The sequence below is a fragment of the Podarcis vaucheri genome, assembly GCF_965113315.1.
Source record: "Podarcis vaucheri genome assembly, chromosome: 12".
NCBI classification, from domain to species: Eukaryota; Metazoa; Chordata; class Lepidosauria; order Squamata; family Lacertidae; genus Podarcis; species Podarcis vaucheri.
In genome coordinates, this window is record NC_138750.1 from 64,621,952 (window position 1) to 64,644,132 (window position 22,181).

The window sequence follows — 22,181 nt, forward strand, 5'->3', positions numbered from 1 at the left end:
TGCTCTTCAGCTAACAAATGTCACCTGGAAGATCTTAGCATTTCATTCTCAAAACTGCTACATTCCTCAAAGACAATTCTGATGAAGCAGTTTATAAATTGTACCAATAGAATAGTAATAAATCTAATCTTGGCACTTTGGAAACTGCCTGAGTCTCATGCTTCCTCACCTCCTTCCTGCAGGTGGGAAAATCCAGGGGATCCCTTTGATCCCTGACCAGATTCTCTTGCATTCTTGTGTCACCAACCTTCAAGATGCAAGGCAATGGGAGAGGTTTTGGGGGGAATCTTTTACTGGACCCCACCTCCCATCAGCCCCGGTGGGGCGGCAATTGGGTTGTTGTTTTTATTTTTCTCAGGTATTTTGTGGTTTTATATCTTGATTTTATTCTGTGAACTGCCCTGAGACCCCCGGGTAGAGGGATATCTATAAATTCTAACACCAACAGCAACAACCATCAAGGCCAAGGGTCGGTCAGTCAAGAGGGGAGTTGTAATCCAGCGATCTCTGGAGGACCCCAGGCTCCCCAGCCTTGAGAAAGGGGCTCTCTCCAGAGATAGGGACCAGGGTCCCTTAAGGACTTTGACACCCTTCTGTAAAGAATTACTTACTCCACAATCCTGGTGAAGGGTGTCTGGGAAAAGACATAGGGATCATATTCTAAAAAATCTTTTGGAGATACGATTCCACCAATGAGAAAGTCTCCAGGCTGGTAGTAATTGTGAGCATCAGTTTCAGACTCCCCAGCCGTGAGATAGGGGCTCTGTCCTTCAGAGATAGGGACCAGGGGAGGTTAAAGACTTTTACATTCCTGCATAAAGAATTACTTACATCAAATGGTTGGTGAAGGGTGTCTGGTTAAAGACATATGGATTATGTTCCAAAATATATTGTGGAGATACGATTCCACCAATGAGAAAGTCTCCAGGTTGGTAGTAATTGCGAGCATCAATTTCATCTCTGATCAGATTCAAGGGGCATTTTGCCTTCTGATTCACACAGACTCCTTGGGAGCAAATTAACAGCAGGAGCAGCAGGGATCTCATCCTGACTCTCTGCTACGTGTGGCTCCTCTTCCTTCCTGACCCAGCCAAGCAGGAGAATCACAAGACTCTGGCAAGACCAAAGCTGCAGTGGCTTTCCTGGGGTGGGTGGGGGGCTCAGCTCTGGCTTCCCTCTTCCCCCCCCCCAGCCCTTCACCTGCTCCAAATCTTGACTCACTCTGTCTCCAACACAGGGTCTATCATCTGCAACAACTTTTTCTTTTCCAGTCCTGGTACAATTAATAATGTCATGCTGTTGGTGCTTCAGATGCAATCTCCAGAAATATCTCTCGGGCTTTTAGAAGATGAAATCACTATGATTTTGATAATGATAAGTGGAAGAAATTTCACCTAGATAAATTTCTGGTGTCTTGAATGCCTCAAGCAGCTGCTGCACAGCTGGAGGAAAACATGTTTGCAATGCTGCTCTAACATTTGGCATAAATCAAGGGGGGGCAGAGTTTGGCCTGAAATTTGTTCACAGGACCTCTGGAGAGAGACCTGCACCTGGATCCGACCAAAGGCCCATCTAGTCCAACACCCTGTAGCTCACGGTGGGAAACTAGAGAAGCAGGACCGGAGGGTCCCAAGGGAACTGCTCACACCTTCTCAAAGGACTGGGGTGCGTAAAGCTTGAAAAGGCTACAAGGCCCTGAAGTCCTGCTCTGCCTCCACAGGGGAGAAGGCTGTTGTGCTCAGGTCCAGCCAGGGCTTTTGATGGAGACATTGGGTTGTCCACTGTGAGAACAGGATGAGGAATGACAATGAGCCATTGGCCTAAATGAACCAGCAGAGTCCTCAGATTCCCAGGGCTGTTATATCATAGTTGTATTTCTGATCATAAGCACTCCTCCCCCAACCATTCAGTTGCACAAGCACTACACACACACACACACACACACACACACACACACACACCACTTCCTTTAATAAACTTTATTTGAAAAGCCTTCCATAAATAAGGAAGCACTTGAATCGTAAGTCTATCCCCACGGAAGCCCATTTGCTATTTTCAATACAGGTAGACCAGTTCCCTATGCAAATAAACTGCTGCGCTCCAGCCAATGAGTGTAACAGAATAGCGCCCCTTGTGGCGACCAAGCAGGTACTGCAGGGCCGACGTCTACCTCTCAGTAACTATTGACAGCTGCTAATACAATGTATCTGGGTTTAATTGATTATGACTTGTCCTGTCCGAAAGTATCCGAGTGTTTCCTCTTGGAGCGAAAGTGTTTTTACCTCTGTAGTGTTTCTGTTATAAATTCAAAGAAATTCAGCTGTACATCGGATCTGTACCGTTCCACTTTTGTTCTGCACCTTGGAAGAAGGACTATCAAAGGGGGAGGCTTGACACAGGGCAGCCATAAGCCCCCAAGCGTACCAACGCATCCGCAGCGAGCCCACCCCAGCGGGCGTGCCCCCCACATTGATGGTGCCAGAAAGTGGACCATTTCGCTTACAAAGAACTTACGTATGGAAGTGGATTCAGTACAGACCAAAACAAAGGACAGTGACCAGCCCTTCCCTCTGGGAGCAGGAAACTGTGAACTCCTCTTTGTCCTCTGGAATGTACTCATGGGGAGGGGGAAAGGAGGAACTGGACAGGTGACAGGACACTCAGGTTACCACCTCAACCCCTCCCTCAGCCCCTCCTTTTTGTGATGTATCAATGATGTAGTCATGATGTAGCGTTAGGTGTGTAGCATGGGGGATTAGTAGCTAATAAAAGTTGGGGTCTTCTTTTGTTTGGCGCTTCCATCTTGCTTTGTCTTGCAGTGAGTTGGAGTCCTGTCGCGACAGTCTCAATAAAGACCAAGCCTACTGGCTGCTGTTTTGCTCCAATTTTCCTAGTTGGTATCCTTGCTTTTTGTCCAAGGGAGCCCTTGGATTTCTCCCTTAACAGTTTGGCGACTGTGCTCAGGGACTCTTGGTTCTCCTATGAAGACGAGGGGGGAGATAGAGGGGATCGGGCGCCACTGGGCAACCTTAGCTCAGGGATCCTTTTTCTCTCCCTGCCTTCCCTTTGTGGGAGGTAATCAACTGTCACCAAAGGCTCAGCTAGGAGGAGCAAAGGCAAGGTCAAGCTGGCCAACTAAGGATCCCGGGATCCACGAGGGATGTTCCTAGGACGTGAGTATGGTTTGAAATTAGTGCACTGGGAGGGGCGTGTGTGGAAGGATAACATCTCCACGACAACCAAAGCTTTCCTTTTTCCCCCACTCCCCGACCTGATCCCTCGGAGTACGACCAGAGAAGGTCATGGGAAACCTTTTTCTCTCTCTCCTCGACCCGATCCATCAGAGTTTGCCCAGAAAGGGTCGTGGAAAACTCACCACTTTCCTGAATGATACCCTTCAACCCCATCCTTCGGACTACGGCCAGAGAAGGTTGAAGGGACTTTACCTACTCCTATACTCTTCTTGTCTCCTTAAATCAAACGAAGCCGCACCTCTGGCACGATGACCCTTGTTGGGATGACTCGTGTACGTGAGAACGCAAGGTTGTTTGTTCCTTTCCAAACTTTTCTTTTCTCGGGTCCCAATCTGGCATTGCAATGTGCAAGTGTCCACTAGAGAAACCTGAATCTAGCATTTGAGTTCAGGCAGAAGGTTGTTGTGGACGGTAGAGCGGGAGGTTCACTGAAGAAGACAGGGCCCCGCACTAGGATTAGTTTTATGAGCAGCTCTGAGTGAATTCTGGATCTGTGGTTTTTCCGGGTTAAGAGACCTGTAGTTTGCAGGCCTGTTGCCTGTGGTTTTAATTGTACGCAGGGATTGCCTGGTTTTAGATTTCTGCTAGCCTTCTCTGGTCCAATCCGTCGGAGTTTGCCCAGAAAGGGCCACGAGGGGAACCTGAGTGTTAGACTGAATACTGATAGGACATTCTTTTCTCTCCCCACCTCTTTGTCCCTCTCTTGTATCTGTTTGTGTATCTCCTTGTATAGTTTGTTATTGAGCAACCCCCCTCAGTATAAAAGGAAAATTGGAGCTCAACCTTCCAAGCACCATAGCTGGACTCCTCCTGGCAACAAGGCTTCCATGAAGCCTTTTTGCTCCAGAGAGGATTCTGATACGGCTCTCCAGTTTGTCATCTCCACCTGGAAAAGTTTAAAGGGGTGAAAGGGTCTTTCCAAGTCCAAATTGAGAGACCTTTGTAACTTTTCATGGGTGGCTTTTATCCATCACCTAGAGGCAGGGTCTCAATGGCCACCTCAAGGCTCTTTTAACGTTACGAAGATGCAAGCACTTAGATCCTACTCAGCTGATGAAAACCCCCGACAGCTTTACTACCTAAATGCCTTCGTGGAAGCCCACGAACTCTTTAAATGTAAGCAAGCACAGATCGCTTGACAGATGGCTGTACTGGGGACCGCTAGATCCCCCTCCTTATGATGAAATCAGGATGCAAGAGGAACAGTTAGATAGGCCCCTCATCCCCTTTTACTACCCTGAACCAATGGGACCCCTGCCATCCGGACCTGGAGCCAGAGCCGGGGCCGGAGCCATAGACAGCCCGGGGAATCCTGCCCCTGATCTCTCCCAAAACCTACAAATCCCAGCTCAAACAACCTTCTCCAGAATGCGCCAGGAGGTGGGGGAACAAGCTAATCCTGACCCGAATGCTCTGCCTGTGGGGGCTCCTTCAGATGAGGAAGGTGAAGAACCGCTCTCTAGGAGAACTTGCCACAGAAATAACTTAGTCAATGGAGAAGGAGAGGCCGTGCTCCCCCTCAGAGCACTACCCACCCCCCCGGCAAGAGCAGGAGAACTGTTAGAACCAAAAACTAAGGTACTCTCAAAAATGTATAACTTGCTGTTAAAATGGAACACTCAGGATGAAACGGTTAAATAAGCTATGATAAAATGTGTTGATGTGTTTTTTAAGTGTTTTTTATCTTTTTTCTGTATTTTGAATTTTTTTATTTCTTTCTTTTTATTTATGTAATCTTTTCTTTGAAACTTTAACAAATATCATTTTTTTAAAAAAAGGGCTCCTAATAACATGTGCACGTCAGCCCACATCGGATTATGAGTGGAAAAGATAGTGGCTCCTTGTTGATGGCATTTATCGGGGTCATCTCGGAGGGAGGGCATTTTATCTGACCAGTTCATTAAATCGGAGGTGAGGAAAGGCTGGTGGGTGAAAACAATGTGAGTCAGGTCTCCTGCTCCTTTTTTTTATATATAAAATATTTATTAAGGGTTTTAAACAATTTAGACAACACAACAAACTTCCCATTCACAATCCAAAAAAAGAGAAACACCAAAAGGCAAGAAAAACATACAAAGCATACAGAAAAAACAAGCAAAAAAAAAGCATAAAAAGACATAAAAAAGAAAATGGTTCAATTTTTTAAATATTATTTCCATAACCCTCTTTCATGACTCCCTCGCGTCTCCCTTTTCTGTGTTCCTGTTTATAAAATCTTATTCAGCAATACTTCACCTTCTTTCAAATCTTATTTTATGTTATACAATTCAGCTATTACGTCTCCAATTTTTCCCTTTTCTTATCAGTTATTTGAGCTTAACATAATATTATTTGAATTTCACCTTTGTTCTTATAAACCAATTTTTACATACTCCTTTCAAATTTGTCACTAATGCCACGTTATCTTTATATCCTGCATCATTCTAACATTCATAAAATTTACAATACTTTTGCAAGTAGATCTTAAATTTCTTCCAGTCCTCTTCCACCGACTCTTCTCCCTGGTCTCGGATTCTGCCAGTCATTTCCGCCAGTTCCATATAGTCCAGTGTTTTTCAACCACTGTTCCGCGGCACACTAGTGTGCTGCGAGATGTTGCCTGGTGTGCCGTGGGAAAAATTGAAAAATTCGAAACATTTTTTAAAAGAAAAAAAAGTCAAATTTTCGCCCACTAGGCGGGCACCGGACTGTGTCCACCCTATTTTCCATCCATCCTGGGTGGGGATCAGATCGGATGGGAGCGGATGGGAGCGGACAGGCGGTCCGCTCTCATCCGATTCCCCATAGAGAGCAGCAGCGGGGCTCTGACATCTCCCTCTCCGCACACCGTGGTGGTGTGCCTCGTGATTTTTTTTCATGAAACAAGTGTGCCTTTGCCCAAAAAAGGTTGAAAAACACTGATATAGCCCATCACCTTCATCTGCCATTCTTCCAGAGTGGGTAGATCTCGTGTCTTCCAATACTTTGCAATAAGTATTCTTGCTGCTGTTGTTGCATACATAAAAAAAGTTCCGTCCTTCTTTGGCACCAATTGGCCGACAATGCCCAGGAGGAAGGCCTCTGGTTTCTTCAAGAAGGTATATTTAAATACCCTTTTCATTTCATTATAGATCATCTCCCAGAAAGCCTTAATCCTTGGGCACGTCCACCAAAGGTGAAAGAATGTACCTTCCGTTTCTTTACATTTCCAACATTTGTTATCGGGCAAATGATAGATTTTTGCAAGCTTGACTGGGGTCATGTACCACCTGTATATCATTTTCATAATATTCTCTCTTAAGGCATTACATGCCGTAAACTTCATACCTGTGGTCCACAACTGTTCCCAGTCAGCAAACATAATGTTATGTCCAACATCTTGTGCCCGTTTAATCATAGCAGATTTCACCGTTTCATCCTGAGTATTCCATTTCAACAGCAAGTTATACATCTTTGACAAAATCTTAGTTTTGGGTTCTAACAGTTCTGTTTCCAACTTTGATTTTTCCACCTGGAAGCCAATTTTCTTGTCCAATTTATATGCCTCCATTATCTGATAATAATGAAGCCAATCACGCACTTTGTTTTTTAATTTTTCAAAACTCTGCAATTTCAATTTGTCTCCTTCTTGCTCCAAAATCTCCCAATATTTTGGCCATTTTGGCCTCCATATTGGGCCTTTTCTGAGCCTTTGCTTCCATTGGTGACAACCACCTTGGGGTTTTCTTTTCAAGTAATTCCTTATACCTTGTCCAAACATTAGAAGAATTGCTCTGCTGACAATATGGTTTTTAAATGCTTTATGCGCTTTAACCTTGCCGTACCACAAGTATGCATGCCATCCAAATACATTGTTAAAACCTTCTAAATCCAAAATGTCTGTGTTTTCAAGAAGCAACCATTCTTTCAACCAGCAGAAAGCTGCTGATTCATAGTAGAGTTTAAGGTCTGGCAGGGCAAACCCCCTCTTTCTTTTGCATCAGTTAATATTTTAAATTTTATTCTGGGCTTCTTGCCCTGCCAGACAAATCTAGAGAGGTCTCTCTGCCACTTCTTGAAACAATCCATCTTGTCTAAAATTTGTAATGATTGGAACAAAAATAACATTCTTGGCAATACATTCATCTTTATAACAGCAATTCGACCCAACAAGGAAAGCTTCAGATTTGACCATATTTCTAAATCCTTTTTAACCTCCGTCCAACATTTTTCATAATTATCTTTAAACAAGTTCCCATTTTTAGCTGTCATGTTAATCCCCAAGTATTTAACCTTCTTGACCACTGTTAAACCTGTCTCATTCTGAAATCTCTCTTTCTCAATCATTGTTAAATTTTTCTCAAGGACTTTAGTTTTTAACTTATTCAACTTAAATCCTGCCACATGACCAAATTCATGGATCACTTCTAATACTCTTTTAGTACTAGATTCTGGCTCCTGTAGTGTCACTACTAGGTCATCTGCAAAAGCTTCCAGTTTGTACTGTTTAGCTCCGACAATTATGCCTTTAATCAAACGGCCCCTTCTAATCATATTTAACAGAACCTCCAGGACCGAAATAAAAAGTAATGGGGAAATTGGGCAGCCTTGTCGTGTCCCTTTATCTTAAATTCCTCTGTCACCACATTATTAACTATTAATTTAGCTTTTTGTTCTGAATATATTGCACTTATACCATTTTCAAACTCTTGACCAACCCCCATCCCCTGAAGATTTTTCTTCATAAAACTCCAAGAAATATTGTCAAAGGCTTTCTCGGCGTCCACAAAGATTAAAACTGCTTTAGTGTTAATGTCTTCTTGCAACTTCTCCAAAATGTTAATTATATTCCTCGTGTTGTCAGACAAGTGTCTGCCTGGGAGAAAGCCAGCTTGGTCCTTGTGTATCTCTTCCCGTAATCCTTTTTTTAGCCTTTTAGCCAAAATATCAGCAAATATTTTGTAATCCACATTTAGCAGGGATATGGGTCTGTAGTTCTTAAGTTCTGTCTTTTCAGACTCAGTTTTCGGTATAAGTGTAATAAATGCTTCTTTCCACGACTCTGGCACTCCCCCCCCTCCAAAATTTCATTGCAGACCTCCTTTAGTGGTTGTATTATCCAGTCTTTCAAAGTTCTATAGTATTTAGAGGTTAAGCCATCCGTCCCTGGAGATTTTCCCAACTGGATATTCTGAATGGCACCTTCTACGTCCTGTTCCGTAATTTTGTGATTCAACATTATCTTATTTTCTTGAGAGATTTTTTGCAATCCATTTGTTTTCAAAAACTGGTCTATATCAAACTCTTTCTGGGGTCCTTGTGTATATAATTGTTTAAAATACCTCTGGAAGCATTTTCTAATTTCCGCTGGATTCTGAATGTTTTTCCCTTCCACTTCCAAGTTGGTAATAGTGTTGAGTTTTTGTCTTTTCTTCATCTGCCAAGCTAACTATTTCCCACATTTATTTGCCGATTCAAAAGTCCTTTGTTTCATTTGTTTAATTTTCCATTCGATCTCCTGATTTATCATCTTCATATATTGCACTTGATGTAACTTTATTTCTCTCAAAATCTCTTGTGAATTGTGTTTCACTCTCAGTTTCTTCTCACCCTCTTTTATTTTTTCCAGAAAAAATTCTTTTTTCTCTCTTCTTTAATGAATTCTGTTGGATCAGAAACCCCCTCATAACTGCTTTACTTGCGTCCCAGACTACTCTTTTTTCCACATTACTTTTTAAATTTATCTCAAAATAGTCTCTCAGTTTTTTGGGGCCTTCTTAATCACCTCTTGATCTCTAAACAAGGTGTCATTCATCCTCCATCTGAAGGAACCAGTTGGTGTTAGTTTCATCTCCATTTTCACGGTATTATGGTCGGAGCACGTCTTAGGGCAGATCTCAACCTTCCTAATCCTAGGTGCCAGTCCTCTAGTTATCCAAATTTGGTCAATTCTTGTCCATGTCTTTTGAGCTTCAGAAAAGAATGTTCCCTCTCTACCCAAGGGATTCCTAATTCTCCAAATATCAGTCAAGTCCATATTGTCAGTCATTTCAAAAAAGGTTTCTGGTAGTCTACCATCTTTAATAACTACCTGTCTCTGCGACTTGTCCATATTTGTGGATACCACTCCATTCATATGTCCCATCAAAATAAAGTTATAGTCCATATAGTCCAACAAAGTCTCATGCAGCTTTTTATAAAATTCATATTTCCCCTCATTTGGTACATAAACTCCAATTATCAAAAAAATTTCTCCTTGTGTTTGAATTTCAATTGCAATAAATCTTCCTTGGTCATCTTTGAAAATAAATTTCAGTGATAGGCACTCTTTTGCATAAATAACCACTCCTCGCTTTTTAACCTTGTCTGATGAAATAAATTCTTGACCCAGTCTCTTATTAATCAATATTTTCCTATGTAGCCTTATCGCATGTGTTTCCTGCAGGCAAATCAGGTCCAATTGCTCCTTTTTCAATAAATGAAAAACTATTTCCTTTTCTCCGGGGAATTGAGTCCATGAATATTCCAACTTAATAGTTGCAGAGACATGATGTATTTAAATTATTTCCCTCCAACTGCTCCCAGTAGCTCCTCTTGTTCTGACGGTGGTATCACTTTCTGTAGTTTGTCCAATCCCAAAGGTGGTAATGCTTTGCCTGATATTCCTGGTCGTAAGGCTCCTGGCTCTCCTTCCACTCCTTTTTGCAGGTCTTCTTCGTGGTCTCTCAGAAATTTTTCTTTCTCCTCCACTGATCTTATTTTGAATTTTTTTACCTTTAAAGGTAAAAGATAGGCCTTGAGGGAATTCCCACCTAAATATGGTTCTATTTCCTAAGGTCCAAAAGTTGTTTCGGGATGTCCTTAAATATCTCCACTCTTGAGTCTTGAATTATCAAGGTATTCTGGTAATGCAGGTTCAATATTTTGTCTCTCTCCTCTTTTGATCGAAGGGTGATCAAACAGTCTCTCACCCTGTTCTTTCTCCCTCCTCTTCCAAGTCTGAAGGCCTTTAATATCTTAAAGTCTTGCTTATCATCCAATTTCCAAAATCCAGCAAATTCCTGTGTCAAAAAGTCACTTAGATTAGCTTTCTCGAGTTCAGGTACCGCCCTGACCCTCAAATTGGTCTGTTTCTCCTTCAATTCAATCATAGACAAAAGTGCCCGGTGGGCCCCAAGCTGTGACTGGTGGTCCCCAAGCTGTTTACTTATCGGAATTATCTTTTCTTCTACTGCCACTGCCTTTTCTTTGGCTTCCTGAGCTGTCTTTTGATTTGATGCTGATTCCTGCAGCAGCTTTTCAATTGATTCTGTATTCAAATTCACCTTCTGGCTCAAATTGTTAATACTTGTAGTGTTTTGGTCAATTTTATTTGTTGCTTCTGTAACTTGTTTACTTAATTTATCCAGAGTTTCATAAATCTTACTTAGAACTGAAGTGAATCCCTCTTCTGATATCATCCCTTCCCCTTGTGGTGCAGGAGTGCCGGATACAGATGCTCTACGTTGCTGCGTTATTGCACTGGTCTGTTGGTGTCTAACCTTGCCAGATCTTCTGCATACAACTGATCCAAATCCATACTGTCCTCCAGAACCAGCCAGGATGACCCAGATGAGGATCAGGAGCATAAAAAACAACAACAGGACGTTTAAGGTATCTTGTTGGAATCAGCCTGTGAAAAAGATTTTCAGTCCAAGAGCTTGTAGTCGTGGCAGTGATTATAGGTTCATTTTCATCATTCATGACTTATGCAAAATAAAGAGAGATTTATATCGATGGAGCATTAATCTAAAAACAACTATGTGTGTTTCCTTTCTGCAGTGCTGGGTAGAAGCAACATGGAATACTGTAAGAATCCAATGCCATCTTAAGTCCTTGTGGTCAGGTGCTCCTTTGTGTTCAGATCAGGCCTCAGCAGAATAACGTAGCACTTGGGGAGGAAGATGCAGCCCAGGAGCCCAGCACTGGAGGCCAACATAGAGAAGATCTGCACGGCCACCATGTACTTCCCCTTGGTGCTCAGGTAGGTGGGCACAAAAGACACCCAAACACTGCAGAAGACCAGCATGCTGAAGGTGATCAGCTTGGCTTCGTTGAAGGAGCCAGGCAGCTTCCTGGCTAGGAAAGCCACCGTGAAGCAGATGGCAGCCAGGAAGCCCAGGTAGCCGAGGGCAACATAAAACATGGCCACAGAGCCTTCGTTGCATTGCAAGATGATCTCTTCCACCTGGGAGTGCATGTCGGACTCTGGGAATGGGGGAGAAGAGCCCAGCCAGATGGTGCAGATGAGAACTTGCACACCAGAACAGGAGATGACAATGGAGGTGGCCAGACTCTTCCCTAGCCATCTCCTCACCCTGTTCCCTGGCCTTGTGGCCAGGAAGGCCAGCACCACCGTGATGGTCTTGGCTAAGACAGAAGAAACAGCAACGGAGAAGATGATGCTGAAGGCCGTTTGTCGGAGGAGGCAGGTCGCTATTCTTGGTTGCCCAATGAAGAGGAAGGAGGACAAACAGGAAAGCAGAAGGGAGGCGAGCAGGATGTAGGAGAGGTCCCGGTTGTTGGCTTTGACTATTGGGGTTTCTTTGTATTTAATGAAGATTCCTAACACAATGCCTGCTGTAGAAGATAAGAAGAGGACAATGGAAGCTAAGGTGATCCCCAGATGTTCTTCATAAGCCAGGAAGGTGATAATCTTGGAGAGACATTGATCTCTGTCGTTGTTTGGATGCTGATCTTCTGGGCATTTGGTGCAACGTTCTGCATCTGAGGAAGAGGAAAAGAGTGGCTTCAGCATCCCTTACATCCATGACCACCTGCCCTCCAGAAAAAAGAATGTGTAAAGAGGTAAAGAGTGACAAGAAATTCTTTGTTCCTTTTTTGCAAAGGGCACCCTTATATCTTACATTTCCTCGAAGGAGGCAGAGGTGGTGCACAAGGCTTTTCTCATTATGATCACCACAGCAACATTGTGTCAGGCGGCTGCCAGCAACTCCTTCTGCTCAGAAATGTACAAAGACAAGGGATGTTCGTACCACCCATTTTTTATTCAGCATATACAGAGAGAGGCTATAGAACCCAGCCTCTTGGATAATGGCGTCATCCCAAGTGACTCTCCACCCCCCCCATCTCTCCCACTTTGTCGTTCCTCATCCTCAGCACCTCTACAGGTGCTGATGTTTGCCCTCTGCCTTTGAGCTCTTTGTTCTCCGGCTTTCAAGGCTTGCTGGGTTCAGGAAGGCTTTCTAAAAACATTGTGTCCTTCAGCCGTCACCCTCCTGGTGCTTCCCCTTCCTCCACCTCTCCCCTTATTCCCCAGCTTTCCCCCTCATTTGCCTCTGAACTCCCTCAAACCCCTGTTGTAATTCTGAACTGTCTTCATCTTCTCTGGTCAAAAGGGGGAGGCAGTCTCCACCATTCCTCCTCTGCCCAGGCCCTGACAAATGGTGATCTAGGATCTACTGAGAGGCAAAGACTTCTCCACATCAACTGTGTTCTATGTTTTCTGCATAATCCTGAAGACACGTCACTTAACCTTGACCTTGTTAAGGGAAATTGTTTTCTGTTGCTTCCATGCAATGCTTCTGGTAGTGAGATCAGAATGGTTCCTCTCTTGTAATCCTTCTCACCCACCTTCTTGGTTGGACATGGTTCCTTCCGCACAAGGATCACAAGCATAGCAGCAAACAGGCTTTCCTTCTGGAACCACCTTTGCAAATCCAGGTTGACATATTTTGCTGCACCTGGAACGAGGCATGGCCTAACCATGAAGATAAGAAGGTGCATGGAGACTCAATAAAATTATAAGGGGGGGAGAAGATGCATTGTGGAGAAAGTGTTAGGGGTATTTGTGTGTCTGGATTTCACCCACATAGTTTGGTAATCACCCAACAGGATCTCTTGTCCCCCTGACCTCGTCCACTTTCTGCATAGAAGCAGCATTCTCCAGCCCCGATCCTGAGTTCCAGCTCCTAGGGTCTTCTAACGGTTCCCTCCCTGGGAGAAGTGAGGTTACAAGGAACCAGGCAGAGGGCCTTCTCATTGGTGGCGACTTCCATGTGGAACAACCTCCCGTAAGATGTCAGGGAAATAAATAACTAGCTGACATTTAGAAGGCAGCCTGGTACAGAGTAGTATTAAATATCTGAGGTTTTATTGTACCAATTGGTTTTGCCAAACTTAGGATTCTCCCACATGTCAAACCACAGGGTGCACATGCCAGGGTGTAAGACTTGGGGGGTTACAAAAAATCAGCCACCTTTGATGCTGGGGTGTGTGGAAGGTGTGGGAAGGAGAGAGAAAGAGAGAGAGGAAGGGAGAAGAGAAGAGAAGGAAAGAGGGCTGGGTGCTGCTTTCTTTCCTCCCCAGGTGGACTGAGAGGGACCTGGCTGGGAACATAGTCTGCCTTTTCTCAGGATGCCTGGGCGCTGGCGCATTCTTGAGCCTCCAGATTCCTCTCCCCTCTCAGCTGCTGTGGCAAGAAGGAGCAGCGCTGGCAGCTGGAACTGGGTGGAAAGGACACCATTGGTCCCCCTTTTGCAGGAGTGGCTCCAGGAAGAGCATGAGCAGGATCTCCTAGCCTTCTTCCTGGGTAACATCCCCTACCTTGTGAAACTTCTCAGGCCACTCAATGGCTTCTGGGTTGATGGTGAACTTGATGCCAGTAGATGCCTCTCTCCTTGCACTGCCAATCTTCACTAGAGCACGAGACTCATTGGGAAACATCACCCAATTCAGAATATCAAAGTCAGGAGGCAGCTCCCAATTCTCATCCAAACATATTGTGCCCCTGGAGGTATTCAAACACTGGATTTCTTTTAAGAAAAGGTGGAGCTGGAATGACAGGGAAAACAGCAGCATTTCATTGTTTCTCACTTGGAGCAAGTGGCTCTTCAAAATAAGATTAATGCAAAAGATAATAAAATCACCTGCCATGGCTGAAGCCTTCCCTGTTCCCATTGGGCTCCTTCTCCCACCATCAGCATCCGTCGTGGTCTAGATGAAAACGCAGCATTTAAGGCCTGGGCTGCCGCTTGAACATTGATGTAAGTGCCATAGCTGTCTGCAGACAGGACTCTCTCAATCTCCCCTTGGGGCAAAGACTCCCGTTCCTTCTTCTCTCTGCATCTTATCCAGCCTTTCGGGGATAAAACATGCTTTGCATATGAACAGTTAAATGCTTCATCCAAAAAATGGATAAGAAGACTGGACAGGGATTCATCGTAACCACGTTTGGTGCTCCTTATTCTGGTCTTAATTGCAAAAGAGAGAGAGCCATGAATGTGCTGGAAGAGTGTAGGAGGCAATATCAAGCCAGTGCTGATGCCCAGAAAAGCTGTTGTAATCCAGACTTTTGCCCCTATTTCCTTCTCATAATCCGTACATATTTCTATGATTAATAATATTTCCACTGTATCAGTTACATAGCAAACAAATACCCCAACTTGTCTCCATCTTAAATAAGCTTCACTTGGGTTCATCAGTGGAATTAAATCCTCTTCTGCCAATATTTTTGACAAGGCAACACAGATCCCTCTTCTGATCATCAGAGGTGTCATAATGCTCACAAACTTTTCTCCACTGTCATTGTCTGCAGCCAAGAGGCCAACCCATGTCCATCCGAAATGGAGGAGCAACTCCACGATCCCCTGGTACTGACTTTCGTCTTTGGGGAGCATCTGGTAGAGGAAAGGGAACTGTGTTTTATCTTCAAGAACCTGGGCTGTGAAGCCATAACTGAGCTGGTGAGAAAAGGAAAGAGTAATTGTTTTGCTTTCAGGAAGGGAGCAGATATTTAGTAATCTGAAATGATTAATATCTAACCACAGTTGTGCTGCTGGGATCAATGGACCTTTTATTCTGAAACAGCTGGTGGTGTCAGGAACTGTTCAGATGAGAAGAAGAGGTGGAGACCCTCAAGGGAGGGGGCAGAGGAAGACAGCATGGAGCCAGCTTTGTGGTGGTGGGAAAAGGACACAGCCCAGAAGAAGAAAAGAGCTGGGGGACTTCCGGGTTAGCGCCTCCAGTAATGGCTGAACTCCTCTGATCGGGAGGAATTTGCTTCGTGGAAATTAGGGTCTGGCCGCCACGGCGAAGGTGGGGACCCACCAAAAATCACAGGCGGGAGAAGCCTGTGAACATGGGATTCGGCTGGCACCTTTTGCGCCTCCCCTACTTGCGGGGAAACCCGGTTTCGGGGATCTGGAGCGACGTGGGGTGAGTGGCGCGGTGCTTCGAATTGACTGCTTCTTTCACAGAGTGAAGCCGCATTGCTGTTGCTGGAGAGCGCTGACTTTTTCCTGTGGACAATTTGATTTTAAAACAACTACCCGTGAGTAGAACGGAAAATTGGATTTTTAAACGTCTTAATTTGGCACCGAAACGGGGAGGTTTCAAACAGGAAGTCCGCCTTCCCCTTTTGTATATAGACTGAAGCAAAGAGGCTGCAAGCTAAAGTCTTGAAAAGCCTTTCATAAAGGATTAAACTTCCAGCGGCTAAATCATCAAACCCCCCTTGGAAGCAGGAGAAGAGGGGGGAAATTTTAGACTGCGTAAGCCTGCAGGAGAGAGTGAAGAAAGTTAAATTACCACCGCTCTGAACCTGGAAATGGGCTGCCAGTAAGACTGAAGTTTTGGATATGCTCATTGACTGTGAATAGATCGTTTGCTGACAGTAAGTTAAAGAAGAGAAATACATTGTTTCCATTGTCTCCTTCTGCATTTAAAAAGGAGTAAAAGTAATTGAAAATTGAAACTAACTTTATTGTTTGAACTGTGCTTAAAAGGATTGATACAAATAGAAATTGTTTCCCCCTAGAGGAAGCTTTTGAAATTGTTACATGAGCTGAGCTGTGGAAATTTCCACCTGCAAGATAAAACTGTGAGAATCTGGGATTGACCTTGGACCGCTAAGAATGTTGACAGAAGAAGCCTTAGTGGTTGCATTATGTAAGATTAATGACTCACTGGAACAGCTCCATAAGAAGATGGATGCGAGGACTATAAAAATTGATAACTTGGAACAAAAAGTGACTAATTTGGGACAAAAAGTGAATATTAATACAGAAATTACTCAGGAATCGATACAGGGATCTATTTTGACATGGCAAATTGAGGAGAAGGCGGGGGAGAAAGTGGTTGTTGTGGAGCCTAAAGCTGCACAAGTGGAGAGGGAAAGAGCCCCAGCGTTACAGATGCAATTTGATGATTATAAGTTGATGCCTTCCAAGACTGAATCTAGAGAAAGTCAGACTTTGAGGATTGGAGCCCCGCTTGGACTGAAGAAGGAAAGTTGGATAGATCCCTTCATGCAGGGATTTATTGACCTTTGGGACCTGGACTTGGGTCAGGAGGAGACTGGAGTTGTGGGGACCACCAGACTTGGAGGAACTTTGAAATACGACTGGAAATATCTTTTGAATTTCAGTTTTAACTATGGAGATTTGGCTGACTTGTCGAGAAGGAATAAAAACATTGCTAGATGGGAATTTCCCGGAGACCTACTTTTTAGCATCAAAGGAAGGAAAATAAGAACAAGATCAGGAGAAGATAAAGTAAAGTGCATGTATAAATATGAAGAAGACTTGCAGAAGGGACTTGGAAAAGAGTTAAAAGCCGCAGACAGAAGATCACCAGGTTGATGGACTATATGGAATTGACGGAAATGACTGGCAGAATCCGAGACCAGGGAGAAGAGACGGTGGAAGAATATTGGAAAAAGTTTAAAATCTATATATGGAAATAATGTAAAATTAATGAGTGTTAGAAAAATGTTGGGAGGGAATTATATGGCTTTAGTAGAAATATTTTAAGGAATTAAGCATAAATAAGTATTATAGTATTAATGGAAAATAAGGTTAAAATATGTTAAGATAATCACATGACAGAAAATAGAGAAAGATGGAAAGGATTTGCTGAAATAATTAATAGAAATGAAATACAAAAAGGGAGGTGAGAGGAGGTCGATGAAACAAGGGAATGAAAGAGAGGATATTGAGATGGTATGATGTGTGTTTTTTGAATTGTTTTTGTTTTGTTTAATGTGTTAATGTTAATGTTGTATTGTTTATATATTGTACTGTATTGTTTTTGGTTTTTTTTTGCTTTTTTCTTTTCTTCTCTTTCTTCTTTTCTTCTTTTTGTAAGGTTTAAAAGTAATAAATATTATTTTTTTAAAAAAAGGAAGACAGCCCGGAGCCCGGTTTGTGGTGGTGGGAAAAGGACACAGCCCAGAAGACGAAAAGAGCTGGGGAATGTTGGAAGGTGAGGAAGAAGGGCAAGGGAGCAGATTCACCAGCCCTGAAGAGAGACAGGAGTCAGATGCAGTGGAGACAAGATCTGAGCCAGTTGAGACTAGGTCCCTTGGGAGCCTGCTAGATCTTCCTCCTTTCTCTAAAACCAGGCGTTTCACCCACATCACAGACCAGAAAACGACCCAGAGGCAGAAGGGGTCCCTTGGCCGCCACCGCAGGCAGCAGGAGGGGTCTGATATGCAGACAGCAAGCTGGTGCAAGGGGGAGTGGGCACACTGGGCAACAGCTCCAGCCTGAAGGGAACATACTTTGTGGTTCTCTGCCTGTTTTGCTTGATACTAAGAAGTGAAGGGTTAAAGATGCTCCCTGCCTGCCTGGTTCCCCTTGCCAGTACTTTGCCTGTCAGGTGGGGGCCAAGTAGGAAAAGGCTCGGTACATTCAAAAAAGAATATGGTTTTCACTCCATTTATTATATTTCTGTGTTGCTTTTCATTCACAAAAATCACAAAGCGGCTCATGAACAGCAAAAACATAATAGAACATCACAAATGCAACATAAAACGTATAGAATAATTTACAAACCATCAGTTAAGCATTTACGCTCTATAAAAAAACTATTAAGAAAACTACTCATAAACTAAACAGCACAATTTCAACAAAAGTAACCTTATAACATTAACAAAATAGTACCGTATGTATAATCTATGGAACAATATTAATACCCTCAACAAACCAGCAACCAGAAATGAACTGTGCACTCTGGAATTCATGCACCCAGTCTCCCCACTGCAGGACTCATGATCTTTCTCCTGATTCAGTTCACTAAAAGACACATGCAGATAATGTCCATGGCAGCAGCTCAGGGCTGGAAGGTGGGGCAAGGCAGGTGGGAGAAGCCTTGGCCTGATGGCCAGCACATAGCTCAGGGTTTCCCCCCTTAACTCCCCCAGGAGAAAGTAGAGTTTCATTCTGTGTCCCTCCATGCCCTCTGTCCCATTCATACCTGTGGGATTTTGTAGATGCCTGACATGGTGGAAATCTCCTTTGAGATGTCAGAATCACTCCTTCCAAGAACAGCCAGAAGGGGATTCCCTTCTCCGCAGCGATAATTGGGAATGTTTCTTCCGCTGCCTGCAAGCAGCTCTAGCATGGCATCTGAAGTCATCCTGCCATCAAAATAGTTCTCATAGAGGTTGTAGCCAAGGGTGATGTTGGGTAAGAGCCTGAGATCACGGTTGATCTCCTGGATGGTGAACAGGAAGGAGAAGATGTGCCAGTAGAACGCAAATGTGTCGCTGCAGAGAATGGACAAATTTAAAAGACTCAAACCCTGTTCACAGGTGAATGATAACCAAATATTATCCACAAAGATTAGTCTCTATTAAATTATCTTATTGCATTTATATCCAACCCTATTATGCAATAAAGATTTGGAGATTTCTTCTCCAATCCAGGAGTGTAGAGGTACTCCAGAGAATAAAACAGAGTAAGAAAATGAATCTCCCTCCCCCCAAATTTGTGAACTACTGGGAAGTTGCTGCAAATGTTTTGCCTGTGCTTTTGCCTCAGGGGTTTGGCTCCTTCAAAGGGGGGCTGTACACATTCCCCAGCTGTTATTCAGAAGGAAAAATGGGGGTCAAGTGGGGGGGTGTGTTTTGTCCAGGGTGACCAGTGGGTTAGTTAGGAGCAAAACATCTTTACTTAGAAACGAGGATGAGAGAATGAGAGAAGAAGAAGAAGAAGAAGAAGAAGAAGAAGAAGAAGAAGAAGAAGAAGAAGAAGAAGAAGAATTGCTCATGTTTAAGAGATCTGACTCCATAGAAAGGGAGTCTCCTGGCCTTTATTGTTTTATTTCTTCATTTTTAGAAAGCATACCTTTCTCTCTCTTCAGCCAACAAACGTCACCCAGAGGATCTTAACATTTCATTCTCAAAAATGCATCCCTTAAAAGCAATTCTGACTAGGCAGTTTATAAATTGTACCAATAGAATAGTAATAAATCAAATCTTGGCACCTTGGAAACTGCCTGAGTTTTATGCCATCCTCACCTCCCTCCTGCAGGTGGGCTAATTCAGGGGATCCCTTTGATCCCTGACCTGATTCTCTTGCATTCTTGTGTCACCAGCCTCCAAAAGCAACCCAGGAGCAGGAGAAGGAGAGTATTTTACTTGGGAGTATGCAAGCAACTAGGAGAGGCTTTGGGGGAAGTCTTTTCCTGGACTCCAACTCCCATCAGCCCCAGCCATCAAGGCCAAGGGTCGGTCAGGCAAGAGGGGAGTTGTAATCCAGCGATCTCTGGAGGACCCCAGACTCCCCAGCCTTGAGAAAGGGGCTCTCTCCTTCAGAGATAGGGACCAGGGATGCTTAAGGATTTTGACATCCCTCTGTAAAGAATTACTTACCCCACGATCCTGGTGAAGGGTGTCTGGGAAAAGACATAGGGATCATATTTTACAAAATCTTTTGGAGATACGATTCCACCAATGAGAAAGTCTCCAGGCCGGTAGTAACTGCGAGCATCAATTTTATCTCTGATCAGATTCAAGGAGCATTTTGCCTTCTGATTCACACAAACTCGATGGGAGCAAATTAGCAGCAGGAGCAGCAGGGATCTCATCCTGGCTCTGCCTCCTTCACATCTGCTACGTGTGGCTCCTCTTCCTTCCTGACCCAGCCAAGCAGGAGAATCACAAGACTCTCGCAAGACCAAAGCTGCAGTGGCTTTCCTGGGGTGGGGTGGGGGGCTCAGCTCTGGCTTCCCTCTTCCCCCCCCCCCAGCCCTTCACCTGCTCCAAATCTTGACTCACTCTGTCTCCAACACAGGAAATACTATCTGCAACAACTTTTTCTTTTTCTTTCACGGTACAATTTATAATGTCATGTTGTTGGTGCTTCTGATGCAACCTCCAGAAATATCTCTTGGGCTTTTAGAAGATGAAATCACTATGATTTTGATAATTATAAGTGGAAGAAATTTCACCTAGATAACTTTCTGGCGTCTTGAATCCTCAAGCGGCAACTGCAGAGCTGGAGGAAAACATGTTTGCAATGTTGCTCTAACATTTGGCATAAATCAAGGGGGGGCAGAGTTTGGCCTGAAATTTGTTCACAGGACCTCTGGAGAGAGACCTGCACCTGGATCCGACCAAAGGCCCATCTAGTCCAACACCCTGTAGCTCACGGTGGGAAACTAGAGAAGCAGGACCGGAGGGTCCCAAGGGAACTGCTCACACCTTCTCAAAGGACTGGGGTGCGTAAAGCTTGAAAAGGCTACAAGGCCCTGAAGTCCTGCTCTGCCTCCACAGGGGAGAAGGCTGTTGTGCTCAGGTCCAGCCAGGGCTTTTGATGGAGACATTGGGTTGTCCACTGTGAGAACAGGATGAGGAATGACAATGAGCCATTGGCCTAAATGAACCAGCAGAGTCCTCAGATTCCCAGGGCTGTTATATCATAGTTGTATTTCTGATCATAAGCACTGTGCTGCCCCCCCCCCCGTCAGACCCTTTCATGGGGCCACCAATGGTAATAATAATAATAATAATAATAATAATAATAATAATAATAATAATAATTTATTATTTATACCCATCTGGCTGGGTAAGAAGAAGGAACGCTTGGCAAACCCTCACCGTGATCAACTCCCGCCCGGAAACCTATGTCCCCATTGTGGAAGAACACGTGGCTCCAGAACGGTCCTCCACAGTCACTTACGGCTTCAACATTATAATATGATAATTATCATTATTATTATTTATATTCCCCAGCCACTCTGGGTGGCTTCTAGCAACATATTAAAAATAGAATCAAACATTAAAAACTTCCCTAAACAGGGCTGCCTTCAGATATCTTCTAAAAGTTAGATAGTTGTTTATTTCTTTGACATCTCGTGGGAGGGTGTTCCACAGGGCGGGTGCCACTACCAAGAAGGCCCTCTGCCTGGTTCCCTGTAACTTGGCTTCTTGCAGGGAGGGAACCACCAGAAGGCCATCGGCGCTGGACCTCAGTGTCCGGGCTGAACGATGGGGGTGGAGACGCTCCTTCAGATATACTGGACCGAGGCCGTTTAGGGCTTTCAAGGTCAGTACCAACACTTTGAATTCTGCTCAGAAATGTACTGGGAGCCAATGTAGGTATTTCAGGACCGGTGTTATATGGTCTCGGCAGCCGCTCCCAGACCCCAGTCTAGCTGTCACATTCTGGATTAGTTGTAGTTTCTGGGTCACCTTCAAAGGTAGCCCCACGTAGAGCGCATTGCAGTAGTCCAAGCGGAAGATAACTAGAGCATGCACCACTCTGGCAAGACAGTTTGCGGGCAGGGAGGGTCTCAGCCTGCGTACCAGATGAAGCTGGGAGACAGCTGCCCTGGACACAGAATTAACCTGGGCCTCTATGGACATCTGTGAGTCCAAAATGACTCCCAGGTCCTTCAGAGGCACAGTCACCCCATTCATTACCAGGGATTCCTCCATACCTGCCCACCCCGTCCCCCCAAAACAGTACTTCTGTCTTGTCATGATTCAATCTCAATCCATCTCAATCTCAATCTCCACCCCCATCGTACTGCCCAGACACTGAGGTCCAGCGCCGAGGGCCTTCTGGCGGTTCCCTCATTGCGAGAAGCAAAGCTACAGGGAACCAGGCAGAGGGCCTTTTCGGTAGTGGCGCCCGCCCTGTGGAACGCCCTCCCATCAGATGACAAAATGGTAAACAACTACCT

The 22,181-nt window shown here is 44.3% G+C and overlaps 1 protein-coding gene across 2 annotated transcripts in view; it reads right to left on the bottom strand.

The window, feature by feature from the left end:
• LOC309514875 (vomeronasal type-2 receptor 26-like) overlaps positions 1 to 18,932 on the bottom strand; it is a 33,778-nt gene extending 14,846 nt beyond the window's left edge. The window contains exons 1-5 of one of the 2 annotated variants that reach the window (XM_082192312.1): positions 18,468 to 18,932; positions 14,141 to 14,953; positions 13,818 to 14,045; positions 12,846 to 12,972; positions 10,770 to 11,978 (exon numbers count right to left, since the gene is read on the bottom strand). In XM_082192312.1, coding sequence (XP_082048438.1) covers positions 11,080 to 11,978; positions 12,846 to 12,972; positions 13,818 to 14,045; positions 14,141 to 14,953; positions 18,468 to 18,629 — 2,229 coding nt within the window. In that variant the 5' untranslated portion in view covers positions 18,630 to 18,932 and the 3' untranslated portion in view covers positions 10,770 to 11,079. Of the gene's footprint in view, positions 1 to 10,769; positions 11,979 to 12,845; positions 12,973 to 13,817; positions 14,046 to 14,140; positions 14,954 to 18,467 lie in introns of those variants that run through there. The other variant, XM_082192313.1, reaches the window with a different exon arrangement.
• Positions 18,933 to 22,181: the final 3,249 nt, after the last annotated feature.